Source organism: Hyperoodon ampullatus (genome assembly GCF_949752795.1).
Source record: "Hyperoodon ampullatus genome assembly, chromosome: 1".
Lineage (NCBI taxonomy): Eukaryota > Metazoa > Chordata > Mammalia > Artiodactyla > Ziphiidae > Hyperoodon > Hyperoodon ampullatus.
The window spans coordinates 206868149-206888444 of record NC_136914.1 but is presented as its reverse complement, the minus strand read 5'-3'; the positions used below and the strand labels follow the sequence as shown (position 1 = coordinate 206888444).

The following is a 20296-nucleotide window of genomic DNA, read 5'->3' as shown; positions in this document are numbered from 1 at the left end:
CTGTACCCATTCCCCAAAAAGCTGAACCTCTGCCTAAATTAATTTGTCCTCCCTTTCTTAAGCAACATAGTCAGAGATCTGGGTATCAGTGCCAATTTTGGTTATTTTTATACTCAAAAAATGAATTGGAAGATAGTTCAGAGGTAAGGGTAACCCCTTTCTTTAATGTTAACTGTAATATAGATCGGTTTACTTACTGCAGAAACGTCTGTGGGTGGCAATGTCTTGTATTCTATATCGTCGCTTTCCCACGGAGCAATATCCATACACTTACAATCAAATATATTCAAGTTTCTTATCTCAGCTGCCCTGTGTGACTGGAAGCATCAAGAACACAGTGTGATGCAGGGAACTACATTCAATATCCTGTGATAAACCATAATGGAAAAGAATGAAAAAGAATATATATCTATGTATAACTGAATCACTTTGCTGTACAGCAGAAATTAACACAACATTGTAAATCGACTATACTTCAATCAAAAAAAAAAAGCACAGTGTGATGATACAAGGAAAGGAAGAATGATAGCAAACAAAGACCAGAAAGATGAGAGAGGATTTTCACAGCTTATTAACACATAAGTACTGTCCCTTCCATTTAAAAAATAAAGTTTTTTATTACAAATTAAATTACATTGCAAATACTGTGGCATATGGCAGAGTGGAAGCATCTGTATAGCGCGTTGACATGCCGCCCCCTGATCCTCCTCTTGAACCCCCTTTGCTCTGATTCTGCAGGTTGATCTGAAAAGCTCAGTGTATCCAAGAAATGGAGGGAAGCTTGTTCAGCTCTGGATTCACCATAATGTCTCAGCAGCACATTTAAATTATATGTTTAGGCTGACAAGCAAACGTATTTCAGGGCAGAATCCTTAGAAAGCAGGAGACAGTTTCCTTCAGCCCCACGTCATCATTTGATGTAGACTGCCTATTCTCGAGGTATTATGAAAAATGGATTGGGAGATATTTTCTTGACAATGGGTAGACTAATGGAATCTGGTGACTGTGCTTTAAATGTGCAGAGGTTTGTTATAACATGGTAATAGAAATATCAGTTGCACTGACAAGTTAAAAAAATCTGTCAATGAATGATAATGAAGTTATTTAAATGTCGACTCACTCGCAAACATTTTCCAAACCCTAAATTATTCTCACTGCTTTAACCTCATGCATCCTGAGTTATGCAGGAGCGGAGTCTGCAATGCAGCCAGTGCACCTTTGCCTTTGGAAGCTATTTTTATGCCTCCAAATGCACCAGGAACAATGGAGGCGGCTGCTCTTAATGATTTTAGGAAAGAAACAAAACACAGAAGCCGCAGCCGCTTGATTTAGAGGTAAACACTGTTCTGCTTTCAGGACATCTCCTTTGAGCTGATTTCAGTGATGTCTCTTTTTTTTTTTTTTTTTGGTATGCGGGCCTCCCACTGTTGTGGCCTCTCCCGTTGCGGAGCACAGGCTCTGGACGCGTAGGCTCAGCAGCCATGGCTCACGGGCCCAGCCGCTCTGCGGCATGTGGGATCCTCCCAGACCGGGGCACGAACCCGTGTCCCCTGCATCGGCAGGCGGACTCCCAACCACTGCGCCACCAGGGAAGCCCTCAGTGATGTCTTGATGCTTCCTGTTCCCAGGCTTCCCTCTACAGCCTGAGTCTTGGTTTTGTGACCTTGGCAATGTGGCACGGTGTCTGGGAGAGAGTATCTATCTCCCCTCTCTGGGGCCTGGAGGTGGAGAAGGAGGGGGTCAGGTTATCTGGATACTTTCTAAAGCCGTTTTGAAGAAGTAGCCTGGCCCATCCTTGGTTCAGAGAGTGTGTCCATCAGGCTTCATGTATTCATTCAGCCTCGGTATGTAGAAGGTGCCTGTTATGTGCCAGCCTCGTCCTGGAGACTAGGGACTTGGGGATGAGCAAAGATGTGTGCCGTCTTTATGGTACTTAGAGTAGTCAGGAAAGAGACGCCAGGCAGAGGTTTCTCCATGAAAAGGTAGAGGAGCATAGAACACGCTCACTGCCCTAGTCCCACTTCATCCTGCACAGCTGATTGTATCTGCGCACGGCAGGGACTGCAGTGGTTTCTGCCAGACTAAGTGAGCCTCTTAATTTTGCATTAATAGAAATCCAGTGGGCCACACAAGAAGAGCAAACATCTGTGAAGTCAGCCACTCAGCCAAAAACAATTGGGTTTCACAAGTGTCTGGGGGACTCTTCTGAGAGCTAGGAAGATAGCTGTGCACAAAACAGACATCTTTCCTACTCTCATGGAGCTTACATTCTGGTGGAAGATGACAGACAATAAAACAAAATAAAAATCTATCAGAGGGGGGTAAATACTATGAAAATAAAAGAGGCTAAGGAGGTGCAGTGTGCTGGGAGAGTGAGAGGGGTCACTATTTCATACAGCACGAATGGTGTTCAGAAAGAAGTGAGGGGCCATCTGTCAGGGTATCTGGGGAAAGAGCTTTTTAGATACAGAGAATAACAAGGCTGGAGTGGGCAGGGGTAGGCAGGAGAGGGGAAAAGGAGAGGGATTGAGGAATGCGCATCTCAGAATTATATTGCAAACCTATTAGATATAAAAGTAAATGTGACTTTTCTTTAGCAAGTCTGGAGTTTGTTATGGAGACCAGTACACTGACTGCTTGGTTACTCAGATAGTGAGCTCCTGAGTCCAGTTCTGTTCGACTTCAAGTCATTGCTTGTGCTGTTAGGCTGTGACATCTTGGTAATCTTCATGAGCCATCATCAAATCATTAACAGTTTGACCCACTCACTTTGTCCATATTTCTAGGCTTCCCAGGAGCCACGGTGGACCAGATCAAAGACATACTTTCTTTTCCTCGTACATCGTTGTGAGAGTTTCTGGTTATGCTTTTCTGTTTTGTTTTTAAATTTATTTATTTTTGGCTGTGTTGGGTCTTCGTTGCTGCGCACGGGCTTTCTGTAGTTGTGGAGAGCGGGGGCTACTCTTCGTTGCGGTGTGCGGGCTTCTCATTGCTGTGGCTTCTCTTGCTGCAGAGCACTGGCCCTAGGCGCATGGGCTTCAGTAGTTGTAGCACGTGGGCTCAGTAGTTGTGGCTCATGGGCTCTAGAGCACAGGCTCAGTAGTTGTGGTGCACGGGCTTAGTTGCTCTGTGGCATGTGGGATCTTCCCGGACCACTGCGCCACTGGGGAAGCCCTGGTTATACTTTTCTTAATATCGATTCTCCCTGGCAGCACCTCTGTATTTTTACTAAGTATGAAGAGAAGTGAAGTTTTGACCTATACCACAAGGGACTTCTAATGATTTCAGTTCATATTCCTTTTACTAAGAAATACAAAGCTAGATTTTGTAAGTGTATTTCCTTTTCCTCTTGTAACTTTTGAGAGAGCCAATGCAGCATGAGGTTAAGGATACAGCCCAGAATGAGGGCTGTACCTCCAAGTTCTGTGGCCTTAGTTAAGCAGGTTACTTATACATCTGAGCCTTCCTTGTCTGTAGCATGTGACTATCAGTTTCCATCTCATGGGATTCTGTATGAGCTGAAGAGCTTAGATCACAGTGTAAGCACCCAATAAATGTTCATTTTTATTTTCTGTTAGGTTTCTTAAGCATAGCAGTCTCTTCAGCAATGGGATCCTGGCACAATTATTATAGAAGCAGAGTGTAGAATCTTTAACTATCAAATTCCAGTTCTTACCCTTATCTTTCTGATCCAAGTCCCACACAAAGCTACTAGCACATATCCTTTAAAATATGATAGGCTAAATGTGGTTACATTTTAAAATGGTAATAGCTTGATGAAATAGTCCTTTCTTCTAAGCAAACTAACTCTAACTCATTTTCAGTGATTCAGATTTTCCTTGAGGGTTCATGTGATGGGTTTTAGTTAAGTGTTAGGCAAAGAATATGAAAAATCAAGAAAAAAAAGATGAGTGATAAAATGAACAACAAAAGCTATCATTTGTAGATTGTTTATTACATACCAGCTATTGTGCTCAGCACTTTTTATGGATTAATTTAGTTTACAGATGATTCTGTGCTTATTTATTATCTCATTTGATGTTATAAAATTATAGTAGAGGAAATCCAATCACACATTTTATTTGTGCCACTTCTTGTGGAAACTAACCGTGCCCTGTATTCATCCCTTCAACTGAGGGACTTTGTCTTTTCAAAGAGATCGTAAGTTCTTGGAAGGCAGGTGCCATGCCTTGAATGTGGTTTCTCTACCCCATAGAGAAGCTCATCTTAGTTCTATGCATATAGTAAATTCTTAAATAAAGACATCTTTGAAATGTTCTAAAAGTCACTATTTAAGATATGTTTTTTAAAGGGTAGAATAAGGATTAAGGATCAAAAGCAAGAACCTGCAATCCTTGATTTAATCATTTGCTATTTATCAAGGCTGCTTATATTGTGTCTTAAATATGTCTGTGTATGATACATATTTTTTAAGATTACTTCCCTTTATTGCCTTTACAACAGCAGTCACTGTGGTTAGCATAACTGGCATTTCTTTTTGCCAATGTGATTTTTTAAAAATATTTTTATTGTTCTCCTTTTCTTATGAAACCAAGATCCATAATCTTTTTTGGCTTTTTTTCTTGTTGTTGTTCTTCATATTGTTTCCCAAAGTATGTTGTTCAGAACAGTAATCTCATTAGATATCTCTCAAGAATGGATCCTATAATCAAATATGCTTTGAAAATGCTTCATGACATATGCATGTAAGAGGTTCACAGTGTATATTAGAATAATAAAATGTATGCATGTATATAAGAATAATAAAATTTCTAAGTTCTGAAGTGAAGAAACATTAAATTTTGCCTTATCAAGTGTTTCCTAATATTTTTTGACCTTAGGTCACACTCCTCTCCCCCATATCTAGAGATGATACTTAAAATATTTAACAGCTAGTGCACTGGCTCAGCAGCCAGCCTGCTGCTCAACTGTCTGTCTTTCCCCTACTCTTTCGGAGCCCACATACCTAGGAGACTGAATTTCCCGCATTTGACCATGCAGGCATAACTAGAAGCATGTGTTAGCTGTGACAAGGGGAGTTTGCAGATGGGCACTAGGAATTGTCTCCCAGGGTGCAGTGCCTCCTCCAAGGTCACTGTCTCCTCCACTGGGGCTCAGGCTGACTGGAGTAGGCAGTGGCCATTCAGAACAGGTGCTGGAGCAAGTTTCTTGGGGACCTCTGCTGTGCCAGCCCTCAATCTTTTGGTTGCTGGGACCGTGAGGGATCTGGGAGTCCTCCAAGAAGAGACCATGGTGGTGAAGCTGGTGGAAGTAGCTATTCTGTGAACTTGGTGCAGTAACTGTTTGCCAGCTGGTTTGCCAGTATTGAGTATTTTCACTCCTGTGTCATTGTACCAGTGTATTCCAGCTGTTTGTTAGTTTTACCCATGATACTCGTCAACACTCTAATTCTAGTTCTGTGGGACAGCCATGGAGAATTGCCAGTCTATGCCATTTGGGGTGTGTGGAAATACATTTTTTTCTATCTATCAATTATTATAATACCATAATGTTTAAACATTTAGTTCTGCTGGAATTGAGAATTAACAAATTTCGATTCACTTTTTGAGCTTTGGAAAATCAAGGGGCAAAAAATGGCACAAAAAGTAATGGAAGATACCTGAAGTATCTGGACTGGTGATGTTATAATAAGAGAAAAATGCCCAATAACATGTTGTAAGCTATCTGAAAAAGAAGTTGTTAACATAAATCTGAAATAGTCACTCCATTATCATCTTGTCACATTGGGATTTCAGTTAAATACACACACACACGGAGTTTGCCCTTGTAGTATGTTTCTTTGTTTGTTTGTTTGTTTGTTTTTGTGGTACGCGGGCCTCTCACTGTTGTGGCCCCTCCCGTTGCGGAGCACAGGCTCTGGATGCTCAGGCTCAGCGGCCATGGCTCACGGGCCTAGCCGCTCTGCGGCATGTGGGATCTTCCTGGACTGGGGCACGAACCCGTGTCCCCTGCATCGGCAGGCGGACTCTCAACCACTGCGCCACCAGGGAAGCCCTGTAGTATGTTTTTTGAATGTAAAAATATTCATTGAGTAGCTCAGAGATCAAGTTGATAGAAATGATAAGAAACTAATGATCATGCTTTTATAGACTGATCCCTACCTCTCTGGCCTCCTTTCCATTATCCCCCTAGAAAAATTGAACCGTTCTCTCATCTCCAACATAGTCCTATTGATTTCCACCTATCACTAGGCAAAATTTATTAATGTAGAGATATTTGTATATTGCATCCTCCTCCCATCACCGCCCCCCATAGATTTTGCATCTGGGTTTTTTGTCCTTGAACTTGTGAGTATTGTTCAGAATACTAAATAGAAAAAGTTATCCAATAAAAGGAGTTAGAGAAAGACTAGTGAAACTTTGGAGACAAGCAAGTCTTAGTAAGAAGAGAAAGTAGACCCAGTAAGGCCAGGGTAAGAGTGGGAAAAAATAGTCAAACACCAAGATTAGACTGAGTAAGGGAAGAAGTCTCAGATATTTCTTAGAAAGTAGGAGGGATTTTCACATCAAGATGAGTTTGAGGAGAAAAAAGTAAATATGGAAGGAGAATTTAAAGAAGTTTGTTGTGGTTCATGGATAAGATCTTCTGTGAAGAGTTTAGGATTATTCTTCAAATATTCTTGGTTATCAAGCCAGCGTTTGTTCAGTTTGGCTAGAGCACAGACTGGTCCTGAGGAAATCCAGTTATATATTTGGATTACACAAGGTACTTCTAGTTTTTGATGCTCTGACTACAGCTGACCCTTGAACAGCACAGGTTTGAACTGTGTGCATCCACTAATACATGGATATTTTTCAGTAGTAAATACTATAGTACTACACAGTCTGTGGTTGTTTGAATCCTTGGATGCAGAACCACAGATGTGGAGAAACCACATATATATATAGGGCTGACTGTAAGTTATAGGCTGATTTTTGACTACTGGAATATTTAGTTGGTTCCCCTAACTCCCCTGTTGTTCAAGGGTCAACTCTACATCCCTCTTCTAAAGCCCAACCGATTTTCCATTTTCAAGGTCCATAGTCCTTCCAAGAAACTTTTCATACCACTCCAATCTTTAGTGATTTGGAGTATAATCTAAATTTTATAAAGTATTGACTATTTATATTTATTTACTTATAATTTATATATAATGTTATATATTATAATAATATGTCATTTATAATATTTATGTATTATATGTATGTATATATAAATTTTTAGGGTAAAGAGATCCCTGGATCCCCAGCCACAATAATTCTTTTTTTTTTTTTTTTGCGGTACGCGGGCCTCTCACTGTCGTGGCCTCCCCCGCCGCGGAGCACAGGCTCCAGATGCGCAGGCCCAGTGGCCATGGCCCACCGGCCCAGCCGCTCCGCGGCATGTGGGATCCTCCCGGACCGGGGCATGAACCCGCGTCCCCCGCATCGGCAGGCAGACCCCCAACCACTGCACCACCAGGGAAGCCCCACAATAATTCTTAATTCCTTAATTCCAGGAACTTATATTTCATAGCTTTCTGTCTCCAGTGCTTGGTCCAGAGTAGGCTCTTAATATATGGTATTGAGGTTGTTAACAGAAAATTCTTCTATTTAGTCTTTATGGTCTATGGGAATATGTAACTTCTATCAATATCAGAAATAAATTAAAATAATTACATTTTTGTGGTTTTCTAATTAAACCAACTTTATTTTCTGAGTCTTGTTCATTTTTACCTCTTTCATTACACATAACACATTGCAACTTTTTTCCTGCCTCTCAAAGCTGTTAGATTCTTGGGACTTCCCTGGTGACACAATGGTTAAGAATCCACCTGCCAATGCAGGGGACACGGGTTTGAGCCGTGGTCTGGGAAGATCCCACATGCCGCAGAGCAACTAAGCCCATGCAACACAACTGCTGAGCCTGCGCTCTAGAGCCCGCAAGCCACAACTTCTGAAGCCCGTGCGCCTAGAGCGCATGCTCTGCAACAAGAGAAGCCACTGCAATGAGAAGCCCGCGCACCACAACAAAGAGTAGCCCCCGCTCGCTGCAACTAGAGAAAGCCCACGTGCAGCAACAAAGACCCATGCAGCCAAAAATAAATAAATTAATTAAATTAAATAAAAAGTTGTTAGATTCTTGAGAGTAGGGGCATGTGTTGTATCCTGCTACATAGCACAGGGCCTGGTCCATTTTAGAGGCTCTACAAATGTAAATGAATGAATGAATGAATTTTCATTGGGAATCTCCTATATGTATAAAGATGGCTGACAAGAGATTTTATATGTTTCCTTTAAATTAAAAAAAAAACAACAAAAAACAAACAAAGCTATGGTATAATGTAAACAACACAGGGCTTAGGGCCACGATACCTAGAGTCAAATTCTAACTGGCTTTGAATAGGTCACTTAAGTTCTCTGAACCACTTTCTTCAAATACAGATAATATTTCCTACTGTACGTGGTTGCAATGTTGATCTAATAAGATGTACAATTCTGAAATATGTGATAGACTTACATAGAAGAGGTGATTAAGGCCTATTTATTCAGTCTGAATTAATAAGTTACTGACCAGCATCAAGAAGAGATGAGAGAATCTCCAAAAAAGACAGAGTCAGTACCAAGAAGTAATATTCTCCCAACTTCAGGTGGCTTAACACTGGAAAAGGCCACCAACTAGAATTGTGAAATTTCACTTATTATCAAGACATTTTCTTATTCTTAAATAATAGGAAAAGACTGAATGACCTTTGGGGGGACTGACCCACCATATATTCTGTGGCTCATGAGAGAAACCACAGCTTGTAGATAAATCAGGAGAACCTGCTTTTCCACTTGCCAAAGATAAAGCAGAAGTTTGGAAATGTCAAATCTAAGTAAAAGGTCTTTATTTCTTTGGTTAATTCAGGGGACACCCTCATTCTCAATCTTTGAAAATTAAACACTTTCTTTATGCAATGCACGTACCTTAAGGAGCAGTGAGAGATGGAGTTTTAATTTTTACCGATTCAATTTAAATGCAAATGATAACCACTCACATGATGCTACTGTGTACATAATTAAGCATCATTATGTACTACATGAATCATTTAGAAACCTCTGGAGGGCCATTCTACTATGTAAAACATGCATTATACTGACAAGCAGACAAATGACGTATATACTTCTGTCCTCATTAATGCTCCTTTTGAATTATAGGTCAACCGATTATGGGACAACCTATGAGAAGCTGAATGATAAAGTTGGGTTGAAAACAATTTTAAGCTATCTCTACGTGTGTCCTACCAACAAGCGTAAGGTAAGAAATGTATATTCAGAATGCTATTTATTCATGATGTGACTTCTGTCTTGGCTGGCTAACCTCTCTAAACCACCTAAAAATCCAATACAGTTAAGCTTTAAGAGATATAAAGATGAGCTGATGGATGTTAAGGTGGTAAAATGTCTGACACATCATAATTTTCAGATCAGCAGCTGTGAATGTAGGAGGGAGATGGGGTAGGTATATCATTACCATTTCCTAAAGACAGCTACAGGGAACGTCTTGTTGAGTGGATGTTCAGACTCTTGTTAAGAGCTCTGACCAATCAGTGACAAGAATCAGAATGAGCCTTGACAAAACAAAAGAAAAGATGGGATTTTCATGTGATGTCCCCCTGATTTCCCTTGACATGGAGTAAATAGATTGGCTAGAATTGAAGTAAATGCATTGTCCTACAGCAGGTTGGAAGTTTCATTTCGAAAGTTTATTCAGCCTGCACACAAATGTCAGAATGGAGGCAATGCTGGGAAGGAACCTTGGTGATCATCATAAACCACATGCTAATTTTACAGATGAGAAAACTAAGGTTCAAAGAAAGGAAATGACTTGCCCCCATCACAGAGTTACTGGCACAGTTGGGACACGATTCAGGTTTCTTGCTTGGCAGTCATACCGTTTCCACTGTATTATACTACTCTTATGAGGAGGGTTTATTTACTCTTCAGAGAAAGATGTTATTTTCTTAGGAAGAAAATGTTTGCTTTTAAATGAGAAAGACCGATTTGTCTCAAGAGGAGAGTGGCGCTACATTCATTGTTTGGTTTTAAAACTTTGCACTATCCGATTCTGAATTCTGACATGTAATGTCTAAGTATTGTGAGAGTTATATGAATAGATATGAGTATCCATCAGGAAACAGAAAAAGGTTTTGCATTCATGTGCCCTAAGCCATATTCTGTTATGATGGCAGCCCTGATACCTAGGTTCTCATTTCAGATCTGTCAGTGGGTACTGTTAGTGACCGTGGGTAGGTAGGTGCTGCATTTTGTCATCTGGCCTGTGGAAGGTAGATTAGTACATCTCTAAACAGTCACCCTCCACTCTGGCTGTACATTCAGAGCACTAGGCGTCCCCAGATACGCAAGCCTCAGCCCTGCTCCTGTTGCTCTGGGTTAGGCCTCAGGGAACTGTATCTCGCGTAAGCTCCCCAGGTGCTTCTGGTACGTATCTGGGATTAAGAACCACCTAGGTAGGGTGTAATGTTTCTTCTGACTGTAAACATTTCAAGTTTTTATTTTGGAGCAGCATAATTTCCCACTGTGCATAGACTCTGGAGTCAGATGGCTTGAGTAAAAACCCAGCTAAGCCAATTACCAAGTATGTAACTATGGTGATTTACTTAATCTCTCCAAGCACAGTGTCATCAAATTGAAAATGGGGATAATTATAGTACCTACCTCATGGGGAAAGTTGTAAGAATTATATGAACTAAGGCACGTCAGGTGTTTAGCACAGAATAGTTAAGGCTTAATCATGTTTTCTCTTCACTTTTTTCTCCTTTTCTCATCTTCCTTCTCCTTCTTCATATAATTATTGGAAGTGATGGTAGTGATTATCCTCTATAAGCAGCTGTGTCCAGTAGAACTTTCTGCAATGATAGAAATGTTCCTCTAAGCTATCCAATACTATAGACACTAACCACTTGGCGCTATTATTTGAAGTATGGCTAGTGTGACTGAGGAACCAGATTTTACATTTCATTTCGTCTTAATTAATTTGAATGTAAGTAGCCACATGTGGCTGATGGCCACAGTATTGGACAGCACAGCTCAATAATGTCAACCTCACAAATTTAGAGATTTACCTTGAATACTCCTATCTTCCCCTTCGTGGCCGATGACCAGTCCATCATCAACAATTACATCTAAACAACTTTGATCTGCTGTATACAGTCCTAAATTGAGGAGCTGAACTTATATCCTCTATTTTTTATAATGAGATTGAGTTATGTTTGTTGGCTTTGAATTGATTCTTGTAATCCCTATTGATTTTTCCTCTAGTTCACATTTTTAGTAAATTTCATTTAGCAATCAACAATCTGTAGGCACTATAGGATACAAAAAGAAATAAGCCAGCTTTCTACCCTCAAAGATCCTGTATTCTAGTAGTAAATGCACTATGACTTTCTGTAGTTGAGAAGTCTCTGACTCTGCTTCCACCTAGCAGGTTACTTTGGGTGAGTCATTTACATTTTCCTGTTTGTAAAGTGATACAGGCAAAAACAAAGGAATTTACAGCTGGAAGATACCTTAGAATTGTTCTCATCTAGTGACAGTCTCTGATTTATTAATGCCATTAGAAAGGAATATGATTTTTAAAAATAAGATGTCAGGGCTTCCCTGGTGGCGCAGTGGTTGAGAGTCCGCCTGCCGATGCAGGGGACACAGGTTCGTGCCCCAGTCCGGGAGGATCCCACATGCCGTGGAGCAGCTAGGCCCGTGAGCCATGGCCGCTGGGCCTGCGCGTCCGGAGCCTGTGTTCCGCAATGGGAGAGGCCACAGCAGTGAGAGGCCTGCATACCGCAAAAAAAAAAAAAAAAAAAAAATAGGATGTCAAATATTGAATATAGGCATAGGCTTTTCTGTAGCAGCAGAGTATGTGGTGACCTGAAGACTACAACACTGTTAACAGGAGCAGGACTTGAAGAGTGAGATCTCAAGTCCAGATGTAGCTCCTAAGACTAGAAGGAAAGCTTAGACGTAATACAGAAGGGAGCCCTGCCATTGAATCTATTTATGTCAATACATCAATATCAATCAAGCTGCATATTTCATCTATAGTTACCTGTAGGGCTTTCAAAAAAGACATTTGGGGCTTCCCTGGTGGCACAGTGGTTGGGAGTCCGCCTGCCGATGCAGGGGACATGGGTTCGTGCCCCGGTCCAGGAAGATCCCACATGCCGTGGAGCGGCTGGGCCCGTGAGCCATGGCCGCTGAACCTGCGCATCCGGAGCCTGTGCTCCGCAACGGGAGAGGCTGCGACAGTGAGAGGCCCACGTACCGCATTAAAAAAAAAAAAAAAAAAAGACATTTGGCCGTGGGCATTTAGCTAAAATTAAGACCTGGCTGATCCTTTTTCCAGAGAAGAAGTAGCCATTGCCCGTGACTCTGAGAACAGCTTTCTCTCTGCAGGTTAACTTCCAGAAGCAGAGGCAGACCTGAGCTGTTTAAATCACAGTGTTTATGGGTGAACCTAGGAGAAGGGATCTTTTTCTCTACAGATAAATAAGGCCTTCAGGGTGACTTTCTGAGATGCTGATAGATTTAAGAAATATTGGAGGACGATGAAGGTCTTTACAATGGTGCAAAAATCAATAAAGTTGACATAGCAGTATATTTGTGTTCAGTTTTTCTACTTATGAGGTGAATTTATCACCATGAAATATGGACTTTCCCCCACAAAGGGACATACTTGAACCAAAGAGATAGTACCTGCCCAACATTTTAAAGTGTGAATATATTTCCCCCAATCAATGAGAGTTTATGTTATAAAAAAAAGAAGAAGAAGAAGAAGAAGAAGAAAAGAAATATCAGGCTGTATTAATTATGCAGGACAAAGGCATTCAGGTTTGCTCTAATTCTCCTAGGACTTCTGCGTCCTCCAGTGAAAAGGCAGGCTCCTTTAAAGGGTTGTATTAATTCTTTTAGGTCTCTGGGGTACTGTCTAACAAGTTAACATCTTTTGTACCAGATACTTCTCTCTCCTCTTCACATCAGTGAGAGCAACTGGAATAAAACTGACATCGGAGTAACTGTCTTCCATTCCCAGAAACCTGTTTTGCCTTTGCATTCTTCTGGCTATTTTTAGATGCTTATGTGGACAAGCACAGTTCTTCTTCGATCAGTGTCTCCAACAGCAGGCATCAGGCCCTGGCTTTGCAGGCAGCTTGTTAGGGGCATTACTGGGATCAGCATCCAGAACGAAACAGGCCCTTATTTGCAGTTTAAATTGATGATCATTCATTGGCTACTTCTTTGCAAGCCTGCTGTAAATTACTGCAGCTTTCCTTGGATGTGTCTGTTACACTAAAAACTGTAATCTCATCATAGATCAGTCTAGGAAATCTTGACTAAGAGACATAGAAATCTGGCTCCCAGGTATTATCCTAGCTCAAGCATCCTCTCTTTCGAAGGAACTCAGCACCTGGCCTCTGATATATGAGGTAGGCTCAAAAGTACAAGGATGAGGGCTTCCCTGGTGGCACAGTGGTTGAGAGTCCGCCTACTGATGCAGGGGACACGGGTTCGTGCCCCAGTCCGGGAAGATCCCACATGCCGTGGAGCGGCTGGGCCCATGAGCCATGGCCGCTGAGCCTGCGCGTCCAGAGCCTGTGCTCCGCAACGGGAGAGGCCACAACAGTGAGAGGCCCGCGTACTGCAAAAAAAAGCAAAAAAAAGCAAACAAACAAACAAACAAAAAAAAGTACAAGGATGAGTGGGTCCTAGTGCCAGAGGAGAGGCAGGCTACCTATTCGTCACCGTGCCTCCTAGGGAAAGTACTCCCCCACCCCCAGTTCATGATAAATCCCAAGTCTTGTTGGTTTCAGCAGTAGTTTATTGGCTTCCTACATATAATATTCTATGAGAAAAGATGACTTAACCTGCAGCAGAAATGAATATCTGGGTTGTAGGATGGTGATGGGGAGAGCTAATACAAATGTATCAAAGAGAAAAAAATCAACGCTGAAATTTCAGTCTTACTCTTACTCTTAAATTCGCATTGTTTTCTGCCTAAAAAAGAAAACTTATTTATACTCAATGTGCATCTATCCGTAGTACCTTTCCTATCGCCCCCAACCAACCTTAGCTATGCTTCCTTCACGCGGTATTGTATAACATCTTTAAGGATTAAAGAATACAGAATCCCAAGTGGAATTCACTGGGGGGAGAGAAGAAGAAAAAGTGTTTTGTTTTTTTAAACTCAGAACAGCCAGTTCATTTAGTTGTTATATCCTTGTACTGTCTGTACAGTGTGTTCCCAGCAAAGAAAAAACCTAGAGACTATTTGTTCTTTATATTTCCTGTCCCCCCTGCATATCCCAGTTCCTTCTCCTTTCTGTGTTATCACCACTTAATTAATATCTTTCCTGCTGAGAGAGCCTTCCAAGACTTGTATCCTATAAATAGGACCCTGGTTCCTCAGAACACATTGACCATTCTTTTTTGTTGTTGTTGTTTTTGTGGTACGCGGGCCTCTCACTGTTGTGGCCTCTCCCGTTGCAGAGCACAGGCTCCGGACACACAGGCTCAGAGGCCATGGCTCACGGGCCCAGCTGCTCCGCGGCACGTGGGATCCTCCCGGACCAGGGCACGAACCCATGTCCCCTGTATCGGCAGGCGGACTCTCAATCACTGCGCCACCAGGGAAGCCCACATTGACCATTCTTGCCAGTCTCTTGGTACATGCCAACATTAGACACTGTTTGCATTTTCTCCAGATGTTTAGGTTTTAATTACCGTACTGTATGTGGCACTTTCTAAATAAGGGTATGATTATTGACTTCTTGCCTCTTCTCTTTATATCCTGGGCATGCTTAATTCCTCTTGTCATTTGCTTGGGTGGTCTATATCATATACGTGACCTTTGGGGACCCGAAAGAGGTGTGCTTGATAGTGTCCTCCAGCTTCTCTTAGGAAAAATTATGGAATCGTTGAATCAGAGCCTAAAGGATTTTGGAAGTTTTAAGATTCTGCTTTTGCATTTAACAGATATGGAAACTGAGTCCCGAGAGACTAGTGTCTTGCCTGAGGCTACATGCAACTGGTGTATAAAAGAGCAAAGATCATTAGACCTTTAAAGCAGTGGTCCCCAACCTTTTTGGTACCAGGGACCAGTTTCTTGGAAGACAGTTTTTCCACGGAGCCGTGGGGGGTTGCAGGGGATGGGTCAGGTGGTAATGCGAGCGATGGGGAGCGATGGGGAGCAGCAGATGAAGCTTCGCTTGCTCGACCGCCGCTCACCTCCTGCTGTGCGGCCTGGTTCCTAACAGGCCGCGGACTGGCACCGGTCCACCTCTTCCTGCCACCTAGTCCATAAAATCGAATCAATTCCCCTAATGAGATTTTCTCACTCCCCCTGACCTCCCAGGCATCTGCTTCTGTTTTCCTGCACTTCTCTCTTCTGATTATAGTTGTTTTTGACCCTGTATACTTGCCCCTTGAGAACGCAGGGTCCTGGATGGGATAAGTGCCTTGATCCACTTTGTTGTCTGTAACATGCGGAGCACAGGGTCCTGGGGTTCAGTCATATCCAACACATGGCTGAGGATTTGAATTGAACTTAGGTTGGGTTTTGGACTCCTAGGCTGGAACTTGAAAAGAAAAATACAGTGTGAAACCATCTGTGGCTGATTTATTTTCTCGAATTGTAAAATTAATTATTTCAAGTGAATAAACAAGGACAGTTAAAAAAGAAAAGAAAACTATCCCTATAGGTTTTAGTAATTTCTAAGTCATAGTGTATAATTTTATGTTTTCTAGCCAAGAAGAGCATGATTAATATTTAAGATGCCAGGACGCTGCATAGCACTCACTCGACATTATCCGGCGAGGCTGAGGGGAACGAGTGTATTGTATAATACATCAAAGGGGGTGCATGACATTTCCCTCAGCAGACGGGCAACACTTGCTCATTCTACTCTAACTCTTTTATCTGTCCCTTTGTACACAGGATCATGCCTTTGCCTCTAATCTTTTAAAAAATCATGTATGTTTCATTCATAAAGAAGTGCAATGCATGAACTCAGGGACAGAGTGGAAGTGGCATTTTCCAAACTTCAGTAGAAGTGACTGTTTTTGGCAACAAATGCTAACTCGCCTGCCCTTAACCTGGACAATGATGGCTAAAGGGAGGGAGAATCTCCTTTGATCCTTTCTGGGTACAACTGAGTGTTTGTACTGTTTTTGTCCATCACGCATTGTTCCGTTCTTTTCTTGAGTGTTCAAAAATCAGATCAGGGCTTCCCTGGTGGTGCAGTGGTTGAGAGTCTGCCTGCCGATGCAGGGCACACGGGTTCGTGCCCCGGTCCGGGAAGATCCCACATGCCACGGAGCAGCTGGGCCCGTGAGCCATGGCCGCTGAGCCTGCGCATCCGGAGCCTGTGCTCCGCAACGGGAGAGGCCACAACAGTGAGAGGCCCGCGTACCACAAAAAAAAAAAAAAAAAAAAATCAGATCAAATCCAAGAAAGCATGCCACATCTACATTTTTTTTTTCCTTTGGGTGATGCTCCAACAGTGATCCAAGCCCCTGAGTTTCAAACAAGCTACAGAATACTAAGTGCAAAGTTCTCTGTTTGAAACAGGGGCAGAGTGCCAGGAGCAGTCCCCATGAACGAACTCCCTCATCACCCCAAGTTGGCCCCAGGGAGCCCTCTGGTACTCCTGGGCTCCACAGAACACAGTTGTAAAAAAACAAAAATGAAAACACTGATCTAAGCCATTCTCCCTCTGTACATGGAACTACACTTGAAACAGCGATGTACTTTGTACTATTTTATATAAATCAAAGCACCTATGATAACATTCATAGATTAAAAAAGCTAATCAAACCACGGTCTTTTCAATTTTAGTATATTACAGAGTAGGTACACAGTTGATTTTTATTGACTCTTATCTGTGCCTCTCTAACACTGATGTTAAAAAAGAAAAGAAAGGCAGATTCAGAATGTGCCTGGTTTCTCAGAACTTATCAGGTTAACTAGTAATTCACTGTTGTATTTCATGCAGCTTTAAGTAGCACTAAGTATTGTTTTATTGTTGTTAGAAAGAAACTTCTTGCATAATTAACATCACATATTTGTTATTCCTCATTTTAAGATGTTGTATCTATCACACATAATAAGCAACTGATACATTAAATATTAATCATGAATTGCTGAACTAAAAAGAAACAACTAAGTTATATCTGTATAAGGATCAAGTTTATATGATGTTGATGTTATAATTCAGAGTTTTATTAGCCACATCTATGTTAAAAAATAACATACAGGTAGCTAGCTAGATTTTAAATAGGTAGAATGGTGATATGATAAATATATCCACAGATCAACCTTTTCTAAGTTTAGATAATGCCTTCTAGTTGACTTCAGGTGGTATTTCTTTCCCAAGGGGGAAAATAGAACTCTGTCTTTTGGTGTTACTCCTTTTTAACAAATGTAATTAATCAGGGTAGAGGTAGCCTGAATTAGTCTAGAAATATTATGAAGTAAGATTGATCTGGAAACTGCATGTTTCTTACACCACTGAGTGGGTCTCAGAAGGTAGGTTTCCTCTGTGGCCAGGTGGACAGAAGTTCTCAAAAATGAAAGGAAACCTGTATCAGAGGCTGATCATTCTTCAGATATGCCTAATAGACTATCTGCTTAACCTTCTTTGGGGAGATCTTTTATATTTAGTTATCTACCTCCTTATTCACTTATTTTTGTCTCATCATCTGTCCTTATTAGAATTTGTTCTCTGAAGTTCTGGCTGACCTAATGTTAAATGCCCATCCATTACCCTTTTATGAAGGTCAGATGCATTATTTCAGGTTGGTTCCATGTTATGCTCTGCTGTGGAAAGTGGTCAGAGGTCTTTTCAACATTCTGGTCTGTTTGCTTCCAGCATACTCCCTGTGGTTTCTCAGAGGTTTCCATCATTTGGTGTTTGACACACTGTATCTAGAACATTTGTTTCTAGTGAATAGCCGTGCCTCTCTCATGATGGATGGAGATGAATGCCTGCTGCTACAGGAAATGTGCCATATTTACTAGGGTGGGAACGTTTCACTCCAATATATCAGATCTGCCCCAAGCTTTCTCTCGGTGCTGTCAGGAAAAACAGAGTTGATGTCGATGAATCTTTAATAAAATCACTTTTTTCTTCCCTGGAGAAATTAAGAGAATACTTCAGGAGAATAGCTGAGGTATTCTGAATAGCTGCATAGAAATTAAGAGAATAGCTCAGCCTCAGGAGCTAAATTGTTTCCATTTAAACATTCCTTTTTCTGACCTGACCTTCCCCTTGACCAAATCTTCTTTTGATGGTTTTTCCCTCTGTTCCTCTAGGCATCCACCTCCCATTGTACTGGGTTCCCAACTGGTAACATGTTTCTCATTCCATAACCCTCCAAGTCAACTGCTTAAAATAAGTTTTGCAGGACAAAATACCATAGCTTGTAGGTACAAGATGGGCTTAGATCTTCATAGGTAAAAAGGCCTGTAGTATGGGATATACAATTTGATGCCTGGGACAGAGTAGTTTCTTCTTTTCCTGCTTGGGGCTGTGTGTGCTTGTTTGGGGACTAGAATACTAAGTATCTCCATGATTGACAGCATCTGCCAACCAGGAAATGAGCGTACCTGTAGTGGAAAAAAGGACTATGCGGATGAATCCAAAAAATACAGAATGGGGAAAAGTAAAACAGCCTGAGTACACAGTCTCTCACAGATAAGAGAAAAAAAGGTATAGGAGGAAAGACACATATGTTAAAAGCTAAGAGGGATGATGGCAGAGATTAGTACAAAGCATTTGAAGTAACAAAATGGTGATGTGAGAAAGCTAGTATAAAGCACAGTGAAGACATAAAGTTGAAGAAAAAGAAACAAAATCATAAATATTTTCAGCAGTAGATTAAGGACCTCTTGAGATCTCTCAGAGAGAGGAGGGCTGGCTAACTCACCAGGAACTTATTAAGGCTTTCAGATGGAGTACAATTTACCTTTATCTCTCTGTTCTTCCTGAGTGCTTTCAAAGCGGGAAAAGATGTTGATGGCTGTGGCCGAAATTGGTTTTGCCAGGAAGGAAAATACAATTATGACTCAAGTGTGGAGGAGTGGCAGGCCTAGATCCAGGCTCCCCAGTGGCAAGTTCAAATATCACTGCCGCTGCCTGTGCTTAATGAACTTCTGTCCTTTTAATGCTGTCTCCTGTGGCTGCTCCCCATGCCTCTATGGAATGGCCTCTTCTATTTATGTGTACATCCGATAGTTTCTGCACTTGGCAAATGCACCAACTCAGCCTCTATTTGCAGTCATGGTGGAGCTACACTTTGTCATTTGAAGGTGGTCATTGTGAATTTTTGCCTGGTGGGGTCATTAGTCATGTAATGGTTAATCTGATGGACACTAGAGCCAGTCTGCCTAGCTTTAAATTCCAGCTAAGCCACATACTAGGTGTGTACACTTAGACAAGGTTTTATTTGTTGGTTTGTTATTAACCTCGCTACGATATAGTTTCCTCATCTGTAAAATAAAACATAACGATTGTGTCCATATCAAGAAGTTACGAAAAGAGTTACAACAAGCAAAGAGGAACAGCAAGTATTCGATAAATGTTAGTCTCATTGTTATCATTTTTATCTGTTTCAGATTATATGGCCATGCCTTATGCTATCATTTGTCAACTCAACTGAAATTGTTAAATGCCTGTGTTGTGCCAGATCTTTTTTAAGAACTAGGAAGCAGAATAGAAATAGAAGACATTGTCTGCTCTTAAGGATCACACAGTCTGGCAGAGGAGATGAATGTATAAACAGTCAACTACAGTAGAGAAGTTATGTATCATAATAGCTATGTACATAGAACACTATTTTGGGGGACTCAAGGAAGACTTCACAGAGAAGCAGATATTTGTCAAAGGAGAAGGGAAAAAGCAGATGAAAAGTGTCTTTCAGTGTATGTGTTGTGAGAAACCAGTGTTCACAGATCACAGTGCATACAAGCATTGATTGATTTGCAAATATTAAAGAAATAAGCCGTGCCTATTTTGACTATTTGTGGCTATGTTAACATGCTAATTTCCATTTATACCTGACTATACTGACTAATCAAACCAAAATAGAAGTCCCCATGACCCAACTGAATTATAATAGTAACATAAATTTTTTCAATTATTATAAATTTTCCCTGTCTTTATAAAATGAATAAATAGGCAATGATGACATTATTAAAACTGAATTAATAAAACTATATTTTACCTTATTATAAATTAGATATATTCAGCATTTATCTTAAG

General features: G+C 41.2%; 1 protein-coding gene across 4 annotated transcripts in view; it reads left to right on the top strand.

Annotated features, from left to right (window-relative positions):
- The window catches only part of SORCS1 (sortilin related VPS10 domain containing receptor 1), a gene marked incomplete at both ends in the record, with an annotated part of 574332 nt that overhangs the window by 285358 nt on the left and 268678 nt on the right, over positions 1 to 20296 (top strand). For all 4 annotated transcript variants that reach the window (XM_079705434.1, XM_079705435.1, XM_079705437.1 and 1 more), the window contains one exon: positions 9180 to 9279. In XM_079705434.1, the coding sequence (XP_079561560.1) occupies positions 9180 to 9279 (100 nt within the window). The remainder of the gene's footprint in view (positions 1 to 9179; positions 9280 to 20296) is intronic.